At 37.6% G+C, this 20,919-nt stretch overlaps 3 protein-coding genes across 3 annotated transcripts; 2 read left to right on the top strand and 1 right to left on the bottom strand.

Moving 5' to 3' along the window:
• The first annotated feature begins 1,781 nt into the window (after positions 1 to 1,781).
• Positions 1,782 to 3,253, top strand: LOC112084167 (protein PFC0760c-like). The gene is made up of 5 exons (XM_024153386.1): positions 1,782 to 1,857; positions 1,942 to 2,031; positions 2,141 to 2,215; positions 2,490 to 2,591; positions 2,688 to 3,253. Exons 1-5 carry the CDS (start codon positions 1,782 to 1,784, stop codon positions 3,251 to 3,253), a joined length of 909 nt encoding a protein of 302 aa, XP_024009154.1.
• Positions 3,254 to 7,356: 4,103 nt separating this feature from the next.
• Positions 7,357 to 11,389, top strand: LOC18991630 (somatic embryogenesis receptor kinase 2). Its single transcript, XM_006396015.2, has 11 exons — positions 7,357 to 7,779; positions 8,316 to 8,448; positions 8,537 to 8,608; positions 8,769 to 8,912; positions 9,062 to 9,133; positions 9,232 to 9,303; positions 9,579 to 9,691; positions 9,853 to 9,984; positions 10,063 to 10,404; positions 10,487 to 10,881; positions 10,969 to 11,389. Exons 1-11 carry the CDS (start codon positions 7,686 to 7,688, stop codon positions 11,281 to 11,283), a joined length of 1,884 nt encoding a protein of 627 aa, XP_006396077.1. The 5' UTR covers positions 7,357 to 7,685; the 3' UTR covers positions 11,284 to 11,389.
• A 53-nt stretch (positions 11,390 to 11,442) lies between these two features.
• Positions 11,443 to 14,435, bottom strand: LOC18991629 (IST1 homolog). Its single transcript, XM_006396014.2, has 6 exons — positions 14,250 to 14,435; positions 13,958 to 14,090; positions 13,768 to 13,871; positions 13,399 to 13,570; positions 13,060 to 13,200; positions 11,443 to 12,852 (listed from the first exon to the last, which is right to left on the bottom strand). Exons 1-6 carry the CDS (start codon positions 14,297 to 14,299, stop codon positions 11,650 to 11,652), a joined length of 1,803 nt encoding a protein of 600 aa, XP_006396076.1. The 5' UTR covers positions 14,300 to 14,435; the 3' UTR covers positions 11,443 to 11,649.
• Between the last annotated feature and the right edge of the window lie 6,484 nt (positions 14,436 to 20,919).

Here is a 20,919-nt window from a genome sequence, read left to right as displayed (position 1 = left end):
AACAATTGTAGCTATATGAATTCAAAAATTAAAACTTGTATGATGCTACTTATAAGTATATCACGCAGATCATACGGACAAATATACTTCATGTGGAACAAATAAATTATGCATAACAAACTGTTGAGAATGATCAAAACAAAAATTGGATAGTGATATAACAAATGTGGTGTGGATATAACAATTAACATACTTTGACTAATGTTGGCTAATACTTTGTGTAGCCGAAGTGATACTTTTAGTATATTTTTCTAGTTTGATAACAAAAATTTAGGAACTTGGATTTTATATCAGGTGAATAGTAGAATATCAGGAAAAAAAAAGATGAAAGAGTTTAATTTGATAACTATATCCAGTACATTAAACTACATAAAAAAAGGTGAAAGAGTTTCCTAAAACATTTATTAAACATTTCAACTAGATTTAGTAGATTAACATGTTTTCATTTTTTTTGCCTAGTTATATTTTTAAAGTTCTTGTAATCTATGGCATAATCACTTTCCAAAGACGTCACAATTTTGATGAATACAATCTATTATAGTATTTAAGAAGTGAATCGGGCTGTGGTTTAACGCACAAATTTTTGTGTCGTTTTGATTAATGAATTCCTTATGTTCTGATTGGTCAGCTGATGTTATGTTCTGATTGGTTGATATAAATTAATTATTATTATTTTTTCTGTCGTTTTGGTGGAAGGTGTTAAATTACACTTATGCCATTAATGAAAATACTCAATTCTGATTGGTCAACTGATTATTCTGCAATTAAAAAGAAAATCTGATTAAAAGGAAATATTTCATAATTAATACACAACAAAACATGAAGTAGAGCCCATAGAAAATATATGGAATAATACCATTTTTTTGTCGACAATAAAAATATTTATTTAATTGCTGATTGGTTAACAAAAAAATAACACAAACTACAATGGTTAGTGATCTGAATTCTTATGTCATATGTAGCAAGTTCAAATCTTAGACTAATTTAATTGTGTTTTTTTTTTCTAAATTTCTCTCATTCTAAATCAATTTTTTTAACCAATTGTGGGTCAGATCTAGAGAAAAGTGATCACAAGCCCATGTTTATGCTAATTATAACGAAATAGTTGATCACATCAATAATGAACAAATAAATAAGGAAACACATAAACCCGGAATCGTTTTCTATATAAATAAATATTTTCTGCCTCCGCTTATATTCATTCACTATTTTTTTTTTACGTTTTATTCTAGGGTTTTGGCGATTGGTTACTCTACGTGGAAATACAGAAACATTATACATACCTTCCAATATATCATTTACACTGAATGAGATGGTAGCTGTGTTGGTTAGGTACTTTGTCCGTTCAGCAAAAGCTCACGGGTTCGAGTCATGGAGTTAGATTTTTTTTTAATTTTTAGATTTTTGTTACAATTCAATGTTTGGAAATAATTTTTATTTGCTAAATATTTTGCAAATGGAAATATGTCATAATTTCCTTTGTTATTATCTAGAATGGAATCTTTACATTTTTTATAGTTAATAACTATAAAATTCATGGGAAGATAATATCGTATATAGAACAAGAATTACCTTTTACTATTTTTCATAAAAAAAATAAACCCTAGGTTGTTTATACGTATAAATATGAGTGTTTTAAAACAATCGTCTCATAATTTACAGTTTAGTTTCTCTGTTAGAGTTCCGTGTTTATTTTGCTAGGGTTTTTATAATAGCATTAAGTTTTTGGATCTCTTTAGAAAAGATTCATCATGTTTGTCTATTTGCATGCAAACCTAACCATGTATTCGTCTAAGTACAGCTTTAATCATCCATCGAAAGTCATGATTACTTGGGAAGTTTCGTCTACTGCTTCGGGTATATATCTAGCTCTCCTTAAATTAATAATAATATATATGCTCTCTACGTTTTTAATGATTCTACAATTTTTTTCGTCCATAGGTTTTGATAACCAGGCTTATGCTCACGAGTTAAGATCTATGTTGAATTCATATCGCCAGGATATGGATCAAAAAGAGATATCTGATTATCGTTACGTAACTCCATACGTTTTCGTCAATATCACAAAAAAGGTTGTTGTGCCTTTTTAGGTTATTCATGCAAGTTATAATACTTATTAGTAATTATTTTGTATTTTTAGGTTATCCATGCAAGTTACTTATGGATCTTGCTATCGACGAGTGGACATTGCCGACATATAATCCTGTAATCGAAGGTTCGTAGTACTGTATATTAATCTTACAATTTTGTACCTTTCGTAGTGTTGTATCTTAATCTTACAATTTTGTATCTTTACTATATATTAATCTACGAACATATTCATTTTTTATATAGATCTTGATTCTGCGTATTATATATCTATTGTTGATCAGAAGTTTTTGATCAAATGAGGTATTTCTGCTCTTCCTGTAATATAATTTTGTTAATAATGTATATTAAATTTTTTATATGTGTTTATGTTTGTTTTGATGTTCGTTTTGTGTATTTAGGTTCTGATCATGTTGATTCGAGCGATCATGCTCACAAGACCTTTCTTTGGGATTTTGCGAGGAAGGCTTGGATTATAAATAAAGAATCTAATGGTTTCAATGGTTCGTTTTTTGCTTTGAGCACAATTTTTTCCTTTTTTTAAAATATTTATTTTTAAATTCTAACTACGTTGTTTTTTCATATGTTTATCTATGCAGAAGATAATGAGTCTGATGATATCGAGGTGCTATCTGGCCGTGGTACTGATGGTGATTATGGTTTTGAGGATTACATGGGGTTTGATTCCGAGTCGCACGATGATACCGATGATATGGACCAAACAGATGAATACGATTCTGAAGATGGTTTTATTGACGACGGTGAGTCTTGTGAAGGATCTGATGGTTCAAGTGATAACTCGGAAGGTGATAGTGATGATGGTGATGATGAAGATGAAGATGATGACGATGCTGATTCGACTGATGATGATGAGGATGATGATGAAGATGTTATGTTGGATGATGAGACTGAGAGTGACGATGATAGTGAATATCACCAAAACGTCGAACCGAATGATATACTCATCGAAAAGAATATTAGTATATCGGGACACCAGAATTCGGTGTGTACTTATACAGTTTCTCTTGGTTCAATGTGTTTTGGAGGGTGTGTGTCCCGTTGGAGACCTTCCAAAGATGGTTGTACTATCTTTGTTAAGGTTTTACAGATGGGTGCATATGGTAATTTTGAAACGTTCTTCCCTGGAGCTCATATTATCGGATGAACAAATATTTATTATATTATGAGAAAAAATATTATAAAACTGTGTTGATGTCTAATTGACTGTTTTATTCACAGAGTGTTAAAATTCAGGCCATTGTTAGAGATCGTGAGATCGATGTCGCAGCGTCTCGCATAGATGTTGGTAGTTGGATTATTATCAGTCGTTTTTCTGTTATTGAGTGAGAGGATAGTTGTAGACTGATTTCTCATAGATACAAAATATTGTTCCTACCATCAATTATCATTGACAAGACTTCACGTGTAGTGAAAACACTTATTTTGACTTCGTTGATTTTCAAAGGATATTGGATCGTGCCTATAATGATGACTATTTAGTTGGTGTGTTTATTTTTGGTTTAGATATTGAATTTCGTTATTATTATGTTGCTGATGTTAATATGGTTTAGTTTTTATTGTTTATGAAGATTTGATAGGTCGGGTCTTAAATGTAAGTCGATCTGGGACGTGGTGTGGTTTACTCTCTGGAGAGCATCATGTTCCTTCCTATGGCAGTCCATGTAAGGATGTATATGATTCCGAAAAATGAGGTGCATATTCAACTGTAACATTCTGTCTGAGGGATAAACGGTACTGTCTGCTGAGTGTTTTAAAACTGTATATTATCGTTTTATTTGTCCTGTCTAGCTGATTATGTGTGACGTGTTTTAATTTAGTGGTGTTAATTTGAGTTGTGAATTATCCGGTGAGATGGCTAAAAGCTTTTATGCATTTTGGAGACGCTGTGATCAGGATGGGATGATTTCATCATCAATTCGATTTAAGATAATAGATGACGAGTAAGTATATCTCAAACTATATGTTTGAAGTCTAACTAACTAATTCTTAACTACATTGTTTGTCAAAATATAGGAAATTTATGCTTGAGTGTGTTGCACACGGTGAATTGGCAACTGAAATAAGAGATAAGTGTAGAGAATACGAAGGTCCCTTTGCTATAAGTGTGTTAACCGATTGGTGTGTAGCAATTGACGGGGGTATGTTTTCTGATGATATATCAATATGTTATTTATAAAATCGTAGTATATAATGTAACAATATTCTAATATATATGTTTTAGAAAATGTGTCTATCAAGGATCATGATGATGATGGTGTGTCCCGTTTTATCACTGATTCACCGATTGCTGAAATATAAACCTTTATGCATCTTGGAGACGCTGTGAGATGATAGAACGACTTCATCATCAATTCGATTTAAGTTAATAGATGACGAGTAAGGATATTTCAAACTATATTTTTGAAGTCTAACTAACTAATTCTTAACTACATTGTTTGTCAAAATATAGGAAATTTATGCTTGAGTGTGTTGCACACGGTGAGTTGGCAACTGAAATAAGAGATAAGTGTAGAGAATACGAAGGTCCATTTGCTATATGTGTGTTAACCGATTGGTGTGTAGCAATTGACGGGGGTATGTTTGTTTTCTGATGATATATCAATATGTTATTTATAAAATCGTAGTATATAATGTAACAATATTCTAATATATATATTTTAGAGAATGTGTCTATCAAGGATCATGATGATGATGGTGTGTCCCGTTTTATCATTGATTCACCGGTTGCTGAAATTTTAACCTTGCGCAATAGGTAAGTATGTTTCTCTGTGTTATCTAAATTGATTTATGAAGAAAAAAAACAATATTTAGATCTGTCTAAATTGCGTAACAGTAATTTGCCAACCTTATGTATATCTGTTTCTGTTATTAAAATTTCAGGATTAGGGAGAGATTAGATGGACTGGATACAGATGTTGTCTAATGGATTGGACCGAGTATAAGGATTCAAAATTGATAATCCAGATGCATTATTAGTTTTGTTAGACACATTTTTTGGTATTTACAAGTCTGTTTTGCAATACTTAATAAATAATAATTTATTCTAATTTCAGTTTAAATTACTAATCCTTCTTCCCAACCATTTCTTATACTTTTTCAAAACATTATCCTCATGGCTACATATAACTTTGTTGATGAGTTACATGCATCGAGACGAGATTGGAAAATCCGTGTCAAAGTTTTGAAAAGATGGAATAAACTTGATCGACAAAGCTTACCAGGGATGAATTTCACTTTAGTCGACGAAAATGTAAGTATTATCTAATATGAGTATATAACTGTTTTGTCTATATTTATTGTTTGTTTGATCTCTTTTCAAAATTCATTGTATATAGGGTTGCAGAATTAATGCTTCATGTGGTAACCTCGCCTTTCCATATTTTTACTGTGTTGGAACTGAAGGACTGTGGTTTGAATTGTATAAATTCGGCTTGACATCATTTGAATGGAAGAATGAGGGAAGGACAACGAGACACGATTATCAGATCGTTCTCACTACTGAGACAGAAGTTTCAAGCCTACGACCATTGACAATGGATCCCTTTATGAAATTTGTCCTTTTTGGTGAGATATACAGAGTTCTTTACGCTCAGTTGTATCATGTTGGTAAGATTAACTTATAATATTCTTTTTAGTGTTTTCATCTATAAATTTGTACATATATAGAAAAAAATATATGAAGTTCATTTATGATAAAATTTTCTCTCATAATTGATTTGTAGATCTCATTGGTGTGATGGAAAATGTTAGCAACATTGAAACAGAAAATAACCCTGATGGAGAGATTGTTCAGAAAATAACTTTCAACATCAAAGATCTCGAGTAAGTTATATGTTCTCTCATGATCATTATGTCTTGGTAACAAAGTTTGTAACTTAAATTGTTTAAATCAAAGGGATGTGAAGTTGAAATGTATCGCATACGGAGAATTTACCGCTGATATCAAAGAAAGAACCAAAGGATTCACTGGTCCTTTTGCGGTTTCTGTTTTAACCGATTGGAGTGTAAATAAAAAAGAAGATATGGATAATCAAGCATATGTCATTATTATTTTCATTTTGTCCCATATATGTTTATACTGCATGTATATTTCCTATTAATCATTTTATGCGTGTAGATGAAATAACTATCCATTCACATGAAGCAATTGGTTTTTCCTGTCTTCTTTTTGATCTTAACACTGATGATGCCCTGATTTTTAAGAGAAAGTAAGTAATATGAAAATGATAATTGGAGAATTTTGTATATACAACAACCTTACAATATGTATATGTTTCTTACACTTCCAGGATTCGGGAGAGGTGGAGTACATTTTAGATAAGTCGGAACAAGGATAAAAAAGCACTCCTAAACCAGATATAGATAATAATACTTAATGGAGTAGTGTTCTCTTAATTTTTTTGTATAAGTATTTATATAACTTAAAACTTGTGTGTTGGATTTTATTATTTATTTTAATATTTCTTTTTATTATATTTTCATCTATAATTTAATTATTTTTTATTATTATTACTAATTATATTTAGTAGTCGTTTATTATAATATTACTTAATAGGTACATACGATTTTAAATAATCTAATATATAATTGATATTAATCGATTTAAAATAATAGTAATGGATATTTAGTATTTTTGTGATTTATGTTTATACAATATTTTAGTCTCAATTAATTGAAAATAAAAATATAATGATTATATTACAAGAATTTCTAAAATCAAATTATAATAAGATTTGTATGCTGATTGTGTCCGCGGCATGCAGACAATACCTAGTAACTAATAAAAATGACCGAATCACGTTTTCTTGACTGAAAACCAGAAAATTGCATCTCAGTGACCACCTACGATTTTTGTCCATAAATGTTGAGTTTTGCCAAGAAATGGTGATTCCTTTACATATTTGGTAAGCAAAAATTGTGACTGTAATTTGTCTTTTTCCCGTAGTTGTGATAATAATTTGAAATGAAACAGCTTTATTTTTTGTTTTGGTAAACCAAATTAAACAAGTTGACAAAGAAAGAAAGAAAAAAGGAAACTAAAAGTCTAAAACCAAAAAAATGTGATTTGTAAAGGGTGTTTTGTTTCTCTCTCCACTGGTTCCATAGAGAGAGAGAATTAGCCCATCACTGGTAGAGTAGGCTTTAGAGAGAGAGACGGCTGTTGAAAGAGAACCACAGACGCAAAGCGTATTATTATTATTATTTTTTTATTTTTTTAGAATGAAGTAAGTCTAAACCTTTTTTCGCTCTGAAAAGCAACGCAAAGATTTGTAAAAGGCAAGCTTTCGTTTAAATTCTTTTTATTTTCTTTTCTCTTCCCATCAAAATCTCACACCTTTTTTACCTCTTGTAGCTGTTACCACTTGTTTTCCTTGGCATTTTTCTTTGTTGTGTCATTAATGAGAGCAAATCAAGTGTAACTTCTTTCTCTCTCTTCTCTCTCTTCTCTCTCTCTGAAACTCGAATTTTGTATGGTTTGATTTGGGATTGGGGAAGCTAGGGTTTTATATCCTCTTTGAAGGGGTTTTCATGGAGGTTTTGGGTCTTGCTTGGATCTGAGTTTCTTTTTGTTGAAAATGGAGCGAAAAAAGTTTGAAGCTTTTGGTCTTGTCTGCTTGATCTCACTGCTTCTGTTAAATCCATTATGGCTTGCCTCCTCCAACATGGAAGGTTATTACTGTTTTCTTATCTTCACATTTTAAAAAATTTTGTTTTTTATGTAATTACTTTTGCCTGCTTATCACTTTCGTTGGTACATGAGGACAGAAATTACATCTGACACTGTCGCTGTACTTAAAAGAACTTTTTTTTTTACTTTCTCAGAACCTGATTCTTTTTGGAAGTTCAAATTTTGTATAGATATTTTATGAGTCTGTGATTAGACTCCTTCACATATCACAGTGCCTTTTTTTTATCTGATATAAACAGGAAATTTTGATTTCAGTCTCTAGCAACACATTAAGAAGTTGAACTGAATTTTTTTTTCATGCTTGTGTTAAGAGTGCTAAATGCTTCTGTAGATTCACCAGAAAATGGAGTTTGCTTGTAAAATTAGAGAGAAATGGTTGCTTTGCTACTCGGAAGTCTAATTCGTTAGCTTTCTGTGTTGTTAAAGTCAACTTTTGGAACAATAACTGTATGTTTATTTGATATGTTTTACCTCTTTGTGTGAAAGGCTTAGGCTTTTGGTGTTTTTGATATAACAGGTGATGCACTGCACAGTTTGAGAGCTAATCTGATTGACCCGAACAATGTATTGCAAAGCTGGGATCCTACACTTGTTAATCCGTGTACTTGGTTTCATGTTACGTGCAACAATGAAAACAGTGTTATAAGAGTGTGAGTGTCTCTCTCTGCGTGCACCAGACCGCACCATTGTTTTTGTGGTTTAGCTTATTTAATCTTGTTTATTTGTTTGCTTCTTCAGCGATCTCGGAAATGCAGACTTGTCTGGTCAATTGGTTCCTCAGCTTGGCCAGCTCAAGAACTTGCAGTACTTGTAAGTTTTTGCTTTCAACTGCTTTCTGCTCAGAGACTTGTAATTTATCAACATGTTAGCCGATTAAGCAGAATTTTGTTATGCTAGGAATTATCCAATAGTCATTTGTCATTGTAAATTGTTAATATTCTTCTGAAGGTGTGCTACTCTTTAATTGCAGGGAACTTTATAGTAATAACATAACTGGACCAGTTCCAAGCGATCTTGGGAATCTAACGAACTTAGTGAGCTTGGATCTTTACTTGAACAACTTCACTGGTCCGATTCCAGACTCTCTAGGAAAGCTCTTCAAGCTGCGCTTTCTGTAAGAACATCTTCCTAGTCTGCTCTTCTCATCATGCACCGGCTCAATGTCTTGCTTTGTTTGAAATGATTTAATCAAAAAACAGTTGTTTGATTGACTTATAGTATGGGAAGATGGTAATGTGGTATGACTTTTTGTTGCAAGGATAGTCGGCTCAACAATAACAGTCTCGCCGGACCAATTCCCATGTCATTGACTAATATCACCACTCTTCAAGTTTTGTGAGTATAACTAATTCAACTTCACTTTCTGCTCTTTTGAAACATCTCACTCTTAATAGGTCCCCTGAATTTTCCTTAATGTCTTGCAAATAATGCAGGGATCTATCAAACAACCAATTATCTGGATCTGTTCCTGATAATGGTTCATTCTCGCTCTTTACTCCAATCAGGTTTGATGGAATCCATACTATTGAACGTTATTTACTCTTGTAATGGGTTCCGGGAGGCTATAGATTTCTCTACTTCTTTGTGTTCTCTACATACTAGAACAAAAAGATCTTATAAGTTAGGATCAAGTACAAGAGGTTATGCAATATAAAGTCTGAGTTCATCTTACCTAAATTTAATCAGTAGACATACTACATTGCCCAAAGATCTATAACTTTTATTCGTGGATATGAAACTATTAGCGCTTTGAGCTCACAAGTTGTGTTCTTCTGCGCAGTTTTGCTAACAACTTGGATCTATGCGGCCCAGTTACTAGCCGTCCTTGTCCTGGATCTCCCCCATTTTCTCCTCCTCCACCTTTTATCCCTCCTCCCACAGTTCCAACTCAAGGTATGAAATGAAGCAGACAGTAAAGTTTAGAGCTTTAACATTCACTCATGCTTGGAAACATAAGTGGACGCATGTGTTGGTGTTTTGCATAGTTTTTAGTGGATTTTGATTGGAATCAGTCTATTTTGTTGTTGACTACTTTTCTGTAAATTTTCTTTAAGGTGGGTATAGTTCTACTGGAGCCATTGCGGGAGGAGTTGCTGCTGGTGCTGCTTTGCTATTTGCTGCCCCTGCTTTAGCTTTTGCTTGGTGGCGTAGGAGAAAACCTCAAGAATTCTTCTTTGATGTTCCTGGTTAGTCTATGACTCTGCAATATCTAAGCTTTGTTTCATTACAGAATTGTTTATTAATTTTGTGGTTCTATGATGCAGCGGAAGAGGACCCTGAGGTTCACTTGGGACAACTTAAGCGGTTTTCTTTACGGGAACTTCAAGTAGCAACGGATAGTTTCAGCAACAAGAACATCTTGGGCCGAGGTGGGTTTGGAAAAGTCTACAAAGGCCGTCTCGCTGATGGAACACTCGTCGCAGTCAAACGGCTTAAAGAAGAGCGTACACCAGGTGGAGAGCTCCAGTTTCAGACAGAAGTGGAGATGATAAGCATGGCTGTTCACAGAAATCTTCTCAGGCTACGCGGTTTCTGTATGACACCTACCGAGAGATTGCTTGTTTACCCTTACATGGCTAATGGAAGCGTTGCTTCTTGTTTAAGAGGTAACCTCAAAATTTTAACAGTTTATGTCATCAAGTCCAAATATTTTCTTGAAATGAGTGAACTTTCTTGAAATGATTGCAGAGCGTCCACCATCGCAGTTGCCACTAGCCTGGCCAATAAGACAGCAGATAGCGCTAGGATCAGCGAGGGGTTTGTCTTATCTTCATGATCATTGCGATCCGAAAATCATTCACCGTGATGTGAAAGCTGCTAATATATTGTTGGACGAGGAGTTTGAGGCTGTGGTAGGCGATTTCGGGTTGGCTAGGCTTATGGATTACAAAGATACACATGTGACAACGGCTGTTCGTGGGACTATTGGACACATTGCTCCCGAGTATCTTTCAACCGGAAAATCTTCAGAGAAAACCGATGTTTTTGGCTACGGGATCATGCTTTTGGAACTGATCACAGGTCAGAGAGCATTTGATCTTGCAAGACTGGCGAATGACGATGACGTTATGCTTCTAGATTGGGTATAACACAGATCTCTTGGCATATACTTGGGTACTTCTGTATCTACTCTCAAAGCTAATCTCTCTGTTCATTTGATCTTTTCTCAGGTGAAAGGGCTTTTGAAGGAGAAGAAACTGGAGATGCTTGTGGATCCTGATCTGCAGAGCAATTATACAGAAGCAGAAGTTGAACAGCTCATACAAGTGGCTCTTCTCTGCACACAAGGCTCACCTATGGAACGACCTAAAATGTCTGACGTTGTTCGAATGCTTGAAGGTGACGGTTTGGCTGAGAAATGGGACGAATGGCAGAAAGTGGAAGTTCTCAGGCAAGAAGTGGAACTGTCTTCTCATCTCACCTCTGATTGGATCCTTGATTCTACAGAAAATCTTCATGCTGTTGAGTTGTCTGGTCCGAGATAATGACATTGTAATTTGTCTAACAGAAACGATGAAAGAACAGAGAAAAAAATTCAAGAAAAGTCACTTCTCTGTATTCTTTTTAGTTCTTTGGTGAAGGAAAAAAAAAGTAGCCACAAATCTGTGTTCGCTGCAATTTTGTCCATCATCATTCCTTATTCATTTCTTGAGCAAACAAAGGCCTTTATTTGAACATTAATCAATCACACCAAGTTCTATACATTACACATATCTTCCACTGAATAAAGAGGAAGAAAAAGGCTGTTCAATAAACGATTTGAGCTCTTTGTTCCACAAGATAAGGAACAGCAGAAATGAAACACACTGAAAAACACCAAGCTTGCGTTATATAACATTTGCAGGTAAGACTCAAGAATCATGGGCAGGTTTTGTATTGTCTGAGATTGAACGAGAGCCAGGTGAGCGATCAGGATTCTGCGATGTGAACAGATTAGGGTATGAGTAATAGGGATCATCTTCCATGGAAGGCAGTCTCATTTGCTGGTGGTCATGTTCAGGGCTGAGTCTGTCAAATGATGAGGTCTCTGGTCTTTGCAGCTCTGTAAGATCGCCATAGCTGCTAACTGATGAGTTCTGATGATCAAACTGCGGTTTTTTCATTGAAGGGAGTCTCTCTGCTTGGTGATTGTTCCTCTCATGGCTGAAAAGTGATGAAGTTTCAGCCATTTGGAAGTCTGTAAGATCTCCATAGCTGCTGACCGAAGAATTCTGATGATCAAACTGTGGTTTCTCCATTGAAGGGCGTCTCTCTGCTTGGTGGTTGTTCCGCTCATGGCTAAAAAGTGATGAAGTCCCTGTCATTTGGAAGTCTGTAAGATCTCCGTAGCTGCTTGCCGAAGAATTCTGATGATCAAATTGCGGTTTTTCCACTGTCTCTGATGGGTTTGAATGGAAAGGGTTCTCATTCGGACTTTCTGGAGACTGATCAGGCGTCTTCTTGGTAAGCTCAGTGATTCTGAGTTGTGCAAGACTTGCAGCTGAACGAGCAGCTGCTGCTGCACGTTCCGCTGAGTCAGCAGCGGCTTGTGCAGCCGTTAGGACATCCTGCAAGTCCACATCGGTAATTTTCCTTGAAGCATCTCTCGAAGCACCACTCTCTTTTGTAGATAAGGGTCCTAGTACATCAACAGATGGTGGAGAATAACTGTTCCGTTTCTCGGAGTCAGATTCTGTCACATACTGTGAAGAAACAAAGGGTGAAGATTGTTGGCCCTCCACAACAGTGCTGGTTGCTTTAGCAGGATGTTCATCTCTCTTAGAGGCCGGTTTTTCATCTCTTGCATTCTCTGACTCAGAGGGCAAGTCGGGAAAGTTATGTTCATGACTGGCAGATTTTGCTGCCACCGGTGCATTTTCTGGGGTAGCACCTGCACCAGGAGTCGGCCGCAGCAAGACATTTGGAACCTCGGGAAAGTCCAATTTTTCATAGTCCGAGTCAGAATCTGATTGTTCCTTTGGACGTGAGAAAGATAACATGGTCAAACGTGACCTTTCATCTTTTTCCTCCTGTAATGGCAGCTTAGAGCCCCCACCAAATTGCTTTGGTCCATCCTGAAAAAAGAAGAAGACAATTTAGGAAAAACAAAGAAGCTGAGGCAAAAAGAAACTCAAGCCCGCAGAACAGGGGTCCGAGAAGGGAAAAAAAAAACCATGGGTTTGATGCAAACATAAACAAAGCACCTGGCATGTTCTGACCAGACCCGTTTATATGTAGACACAGAAGTAATAAAAAGGAAATACGAAGAGAGAAGTACTGACAAGGAGATCTTCATGCGATTTAAAGAGACCAGTTTCCGTAGAAGCAGGGTCCCAATCAAGCTCATGTTCTTCTGCAATTTCCTTGAGAAGTTTCAGTTTAGTCTCTGGGGAAGGTGCACGCACAGAAAGCAACTCCACTAACTGTAAAATTGATTTGGAAAAACATTAAATATATGAACCCATTTCTTGTTTCCCCAAGATAGACTAATAATACCAGTTAAACTAGTTCTACATGCGGACATGTAATTCTAAATTTAAGTATTCATATAGATCAGTGCTGAGTTTCTACATGCTAGTCTAATATAGCAGTTTTATACTTTTCTTGAAACTCCGACTTACCTTACGATTGACACCAGAATCCGGCTTGAGCTCAGATGCAGCTGCAACAAACTCCTTTCCATACTTGGAAACAAATAGTATCTGAACCTGCTGCAGCTCCGTCAAGTCAGAGCACCTCGGCGCAGCAAAACAAACACTTGATATCGCTTCTTTTAGATCAAGAGGACATTCCCTACAAAATTTCAAAAAAAAAAAAGGATCTACAATACTCAGCAACAATGATTGAACATAGAAGAGTCAGAAACAGACAAGAGACATTTTGAAGTTACATCTAAAATCCAAGACAGAGAAGACTTTGAATTTCAGAATTTCCCTCAAGAACATTGAAGAGCAGACCCAAGTTAAGAAACATTTCAAGAAAGTTATAACCTTTGAGCCTCGATAATTGGAAGACGAACAGCTATTAGCTCACAGAAGAGCTCAAGGATTTCTTGAGCAGCCATCATCTTCTCTTCCCTTATAATATGCTCAACCTAAGAGAAAACTAAAGAGTTAAAAGAAAATTCCTTAAGAAAAAAAATATCCAATTAAACTAAAGCAAAAAAAAAAAAACCATTACTCGAATTCGAGCAGTGGCTTCTTGACCAGTCTCGAGAAGCTTAGCGATTTCACGGCGCATTTGCTTAATCTGAGCTTCTCTTCGATTCCGGATTAGCTTAATCCGAGGTATCGTTAACTTGAGCAAGGTTTTGCTGTGTACATATCACAAAAGAAAACCCAATTACTACAATTCAAACTCATCCAATTAGAAACAAATCCACAGAGAATCTTCTTCATTTTTCCAGATTGATAATTAGCGAAATCCAGAAAATACAAAAAAAAAAAAACAACAGATGAAATCTAGAGAATACCATTTTGCAGCTTTAAAGCCCTTATTGAAGAACGAATCGAGCATCGACATGATCGATAGCTGGTTAACGATTGATCACTGAAGATCGATCGCAAAGCGTCGTCGGAACGGAGCAGACAAAAAACGAAGAAGATTACAAAGACCTTCTTGCTTCTCAACGAAGGATTTTTTTTGTTTCGTTCTTTGGTTAATGTTTCGTTTTTTTTTCAAGAAAAAAAAAACACAAAATCGGACGATAAAACGATGCGTTTCGATCAAGTGAAGCTGGTTAGCAACTATAAAACACGTCGGTGAAAATGGGCTCTGATTTAGGCCTATACTACTGGACTCAAAAATCAAATTAATTTTTTAAAGCATTTGTAGTCTAAAGGCTTCTCCAAAAATCATTTTCTTTTTGAAGTTTGCTAAACCTCAACTATATTTCTTTCTAATGTATACTTGGAATTCAACTTCAAAAAGAAAATTTTCTTTTATAATAACTATAAAACATACATCTATACTATTTTTAATAAGGTCAAAATCTGATGGTCATGTCATCTCCACAATTATCCTACGTGTCATTATTTAAAAAAAAATTATGTGGTATTTTAATTAGTTCTGATAAGTCGATTATTAATCATAAGTATAAATATCCGTGATATGGTTTTTTTCTTGATTATAGACCAGCGATTTTGTTTATGGGGCACCGATCTCAAAGTCGGCCTTAGCCACTGATTTTTATTATGAGCCACCGATATCAAAGTTGATACTAACCTAAATTCTAACATATCCATCGTGCTATATATAGTTCTTTCGGTCTTCGTATTTTCTTAAAAACAACATCTATCTTCTAAGGTGTAGCATCTTTTTTAAATATTCATCTATGTCTTTTTTTTAAAATTGATCTACACTATTGTTTATATATTTCCGTAGTGAAAATCTACTATTTTTATAGTTCATATTTTGCTGATTAAATATTTTATTTCTCGCCTTACAATAGAATCGTCAGGTAAATAAAAATTTATGTTTTTAATTTTTAGTTCTAGCTTTAAATGATTCTTTCTGCTTCTAGACGTTCTTCTTATGTATCCATTGCCTAATAGTTATTTCCTTCAAAATTTATGAATTTTCTGTAGCGACTAGCAATCGTCCCCTCCGTGATCCTCAGATTTTGCCATATCATCTGCCTCCATCTCAAATCGTTTTTACAGAAGATGATGTTTTTATGCCGGTGTTTACAATGATAAATTTACAGGTTGGTTGAAGTGTAATAAGCATTATTATGAAGCCATACCGTATATATATTCTGAATTTCTGACCCATTGGGATTGGGATTGTAAAAACGTCAATGACATCCTCGTCTTTGCGGCAACTCCAGACCGAGTATTATAGCCAACTGTAACCCTAACTCAGGTGAAGCCTACTACTTGAGCGTTTCATTGCATGTCGTTTGCGATCCATGTTTTTATATGGATATAAGAACAATTTGGGTTTAATTCACGAGGATACTGAGTATGTGATACGATCCTCCCAAGGATTTGCACTTGCTAGATCAGTGGAGGCTGATAGGACTCGGCCTAAATCAGTTGCTCGGAGAGATGTTAAGGCGTGAGAGGTTATCTCGAAAATTCCTTAGGCCCAACTCATGAAAACGGATGGAGATCGAGACAGTGATTACACCGAGTTTGAGATCTCGCGGGTATAGGATGAACAGGCGTGAGACAAGTCTCAAATATCCTGTTGCCCCTAAACTACTTTGAACGAAATTGGAAACAAGATGAAAGATAGAGGCTGCGTCGAATTCTATGGACTGAACTCGATAAACCGAAGAAACTTTCAAGGCTAACCACCAAAGAAAAAAAACTCAAGAAGAACAAGAGAAAATCTCGAAAATATTTGATAAAAAGGGGAATAGCAAATACATAAGAGTTTGGCCCTTTATATAGGGGCGAAAGAGAAGTGCAAAGGACATAGAAATTAAATGAAAACATTAAGACTAGTTGAATGACCACTCGGCTCCCTTGACTGACGTTTCGGCTCTTTCCCGCGAGTGATCCTTCGTCTCCCTTGTAACGGCTAACTAACTAACTAACTACGGATAATGAGTTGGTGTAACCCTTAACCTCGTTAAAACCCCACCCGGTAAACCCATTGGGACAAACCCAGGTCTGAGGAAAAAGAGTATTAAAGAGCTACACCGTCCGAGTAGGTCAGAAGCGTTACAGCTTGGTCACTTGGTGTAGCGTCCGAGTTCTTGACCCATAATTCGGAACATAACCTCCAAACGGTCATTGATAGCTTTTTGGCGCGTGACCGTGTCATCGGCCCACTTGGAACGATCAGGTCGTTGATCGGGTCTTGTCCCTTGTCTTGCGTCCTGTCCGTGTTCTTTGTCCAGTCCGGCTGCTTGGCTTCAAGGTTGTCATTTGGTTCCATGCTCGTATCATTCCCCCCTCTTGAAAAGGACTTGTCCTCAAGTCTGGTCCATCTGGGAGAAATGGAACCAAATCAGCAATGTTAAAGCTAGAACTGACCGTATACTTACCTCGAAGATCGATCTGATAAGCGTTGTCATTGATCCGGTTTAGAACTGTGAACGGTCCATCGACCCTGGGCAATAGCTTTGACTTCCGTTCCTCAGGGAATCGTTCTTTCCTTAAGTAGATCCACACTTGGTCGCCTGGCTCGAACACACGTTTGCTCCGTCCTTTGTTTGCTTTTCTTTGAAACTGCTCGGTTTTCCTATGAATGTTTTCCTTGGCCTTTTTGTGCAACTGTTTGACCAATTCAGCCTTTTTCTTGCCATCTATGTTAAGTCTTTCACTCATAGGCAAAGGGGTTAGATCAAGTGGTGTAAGTGGGTTAAAACCGTACACAATTTGAAAAGGGGAAAACATAGTAGTTGAATGAACCGAGTGATTATAAGCGAATTCAACGTGAGGCAAGCAATCTTCCCAAATTCTAAGGTTTTTTTTAATCACAGACCTTAAAAGAGCTGACAAAGTTCAATTGACTACTTCGGTTTGACCATCGGTTTGGGGGTGGCATGTTGTCGAAAAGCATAACTTAGTCCTTATCTTTGACCAAAGGGTTTTCCAAAAATAGCTAAGGAACTTAGTGTCCCGATCTGAAACAATGGTTCTAGGAACCCCATGTAAACGGAAGATCTCTTTAAAGAATAGATCAGCCACATTTGAAGCATCATCGTTTTTATGGCAAGGAATAAAGTGAGCCATTTTAGAAAACTTATTTACGACCACAAAAACCGAATCTCTACCTATCCTAGTCCGGGGTAATCCTAAGATAAAATCCATAGAAATATCGGTCCACGGTGTACTAGGTATGGGAAGCAGGGTATACATACCTGGGCCTTGGCTTATGGTTTTGGCCATCTTACAAATTGTGCATCGACCACAGATACGTTCCACATCGCGCCTCAGGTGCGGCCAAAAGAAATGATCTTGCACCACGCTAAGGGCTTGGCTACTCCAAAATGCCCCATCAGTCCACCACCATGTGCTTTCCTAACAAGTAAATTACGAAGAGAGGTGTTAGGTATACATAAGCGGTTTTCGTAAAAGAGAAATCCATCACTTTGATAATATTTGCCATTGGCAAATTTTGAACAAGCGCTGTATACTTCCTAGAATTCTGGATCAGTGAGGTATGCCTCCTTTATCATCTCGAAACCAAGCACCTTCGCGTCCAACGTGGTAATCAAAGCGTATCGTCGACACAAAGCATCAGCCACAATGTTTTTCTTGCCTTGCTTGTACTGGATGACATACGGGAAGGTCTCTATGAACTCCATCCACCGAGCATGCCTTTTGTTGAACTTGTGCTGTCCCTTTAGGTGCTTGAGCGACTGGTGATCTGTGTGAATTACAAACTCCTTTGGCCATAAGTAGTGCTGCCAAGTTTGCAAAGCACGGACCAAGGCATACAATTCCTTGTCATACGTCAGGTAGTTAAGGGTAGCTCCACCTAACTTTTCACTGAAGAATGCCACGAGTTTCTTCTCCTGCATCAGTACGGCTCCTATTCCCACACCGAGGCGTCACACTCAATTTTGAATGTCTTAAGGAAGTCAGGCAGGATTAGTAAAGGAGCGTGGGTGAGTTTATGCTTTAGGAGTTGAAAAGCATCCTCCTGAGCTTGCTCCCATTTGAATCCCACTTCTTTCTTGATGATTTTGGTCAAGGGCGCGACTATAGTACTGAAGCCTCGGACGTAGCGTCGGTAAAATCCGGCTAGACCATGGAAGCTTCAGACTTCACTAACGGTTTTAGGGCTTGGCCAATCTCGGATAGCTTTGATCTTTTCTTCATCGACCTGTATTTCCTGCGAACTCACCACAAAAGCTAAGAAAACAACATTATCCGTACAAAAGGAGCACTTCTTAAGGTTTCCAAAAAGCCGCTCTTGTCTAAGCACGTCTAGCACCTTTTTCAAATGCAACACATGTTCATCTAGGGTCTTGCTATAAATCAAAATGTCATCGAAGTAAACTACCACGAAAACACCTATGAAAGACCTAAGAACATGGTTCATCAGACGCATAAAAGTACTAGGTGCATTGGTGAGTCCAAATGGCATGACGAGCCACTCGTAAAGACCATGCTTAGTTTTAAAAGCCGTTTTCCATTCATCACCTTCTTTCATCCTAATTTGGTGATATCCACTTTTCAAATCGACGTTAGAAAATACGCATGCACCATAAAGCTCATCTAACATGCCATCTAACCTAGGAATAGGATGTCGATACTTAACCGTAATGTTATTGATGACTCTGCAATCGACACACATCCTCCATGTCCCGTCCTTCTTAGGCACTAGCAATACCGGCACGGCGCATGGACTTATGCTTTCACGGATGTATCCTTTGGCCAGAAGCTCATCAACTTGCCTTTGTAACTCCTTAGTTTCGACTGGATTGGTGCGGTAGGCGGACCGGTTGGGAAGGGATGCTCCAGGTACGAAATCGATTTGGTGCTCAATCCCTCGGATAGGTGGTAAACCGCCTGGGTCTTCTTCCGGGAAAACATCGGCGAATTCCTGCAAGACATCAGAAATTTTGCTCGGTAGAACCGGCTCAGGGTTAGTATGGCTAGCCAAAGGACTGCTTTGTAATCAAGGCATGTTTCACCTCGCTAGGTCTCACAAGAAATGACTCTTTACTCACGGGTTTACTCTCACTGGCCATTTCTAGGTTTTTCTCAGACTCTCCTTTTTGGTGTAACGTGTTTGGGGGTTCACTCATGATGTTTTTACCTTTGGAATTTTGTTCCATCTTGACCTGGTTGAGATAAACCTCTTGTGGCGACAAGGGTGCTAAGACGATCTTACAGCCTCGTTGCTCGAAAGTGTGCTTGTTAGATAAGCCGTCATGGATCGCCTTTCTGTCATATTGCCACGGTCGCCATAAAAGAAGGTGGCCGGCTTCCATAGGAAGGACGTCGCATACGACCTCGTCCTCATACCGCCCAATGACCAAAGGTACGGCACTTGCTTGGTGACCTTGAGTTGTCGTTGGTTGTTGAGCCATTGTAGATTGTATGGATGAGGGTGCTTACGGGTTTTCAGGCCAAGTTTGTCAACCATTCTGGTACTGGCCACGTTAGTGCAACTCCCTTCGTCGATTATCAGGCACCGTGTGTGGAATAGATTTTTCCGCTGGTCTTCTTCCTTGACTCGTTCCTGGGCTATAAGGGCCCGGCGGGCTACTAGGAGTTCTCCGTCCACAGCTCGCTCCTCAGTCTCCTCCACGTCATAAACCGGCTCGGTCTCCTCCTCATGATCAGATACAATCTCTCCAGTGTCGAGCATAAGCATTGCTCGCTGAGTTGGACATTTATTGGTGTAATGTCTCTTGCCCCGGCACTTGAAACATTCGATATCGCGCGTCCTTGATGTGGTGGCCTAGGTCTTTCCTGGGTTCTGATTTGGTTTGGCATCCGTCTTGGGTCGGTTGTCAGTACGCGATGGGTAGGTGGCCTTGTCTTCTCGGTAAGTCGGCCGCGAACTGGATCCATAGGTATATCGACTGGTGCCCTTTCGCTTGAGCTGCTGTTCAACCAAGATGGCCTTGTGCAGCATTTCTGCCATGTCGTGATACTCCTGCAATTCCATCCGGTCCTGTAATTCCCGATTCAAACCGCTTAAAAATCTGGCCATGGTCGCGTCTTCCGGCTTAAAGACATCAGCTTTGAGCATTAACCGCTCCATTTCCTAATGATAATCCTCCACGGACTTGGTTCCCTGTGTAAGTCTCCGGAGCTTGGTATGTAGCTCTCGGTGATAATGCGTTGGAACAAACTGCTGCCGCATTAGATTGGCCATCTCCTCCCAGGTTTCTACCGGCCGCTCACCATTCCTACGCCGACAGGTCACGATCTGATCCCACCAGTCTATGACATATCCATTAAACTTAGAAGCCGCTAGATTTATCTTATTCCTCGCCGATAGTTCTTGACAACCCAAAACGATGTCGACCTTCTTTTCCCACTTTAGAAAGGCGTCAGGGTCGTTCTTTCCATAGAACGCCGGAATCCAAAGTTTCATGCCTCGTAGGTCGTTATCGTTCCGACCTCTAGCTGGTTCGGCTTCATATCGCTCCTGGACTGGTCGCTGATATCGCCCACCTTCGTGGCGTTCGTTGGGATTTCTCGCAGGAAAATCATTTCCTCGGTCTC

The sequence above is a fragment of the Eutrema salsugineum genome, unplaced genomic scaffold (assembly GCF_000478725.1).
Source record: "Eutrema salsugineum unplaced genomic scaffold, Eutsalg1_0 scaffold_5, whole genome shotgun sequence".
In the NCBI taxonomy this organism is placed as follows: domain Eukaryota; kingdom Viridiplantae; phylum Streptophyta; class Magnoliopsida; order Brassicales; family Brassicaceae; genus Eutrema; species Eutrema salsugineum.
The sequence above is the reverse complement of the archived record's forward strand: the minus strand, read 5'-3'. Positions and strand labels throughout refer to the sequence as shown.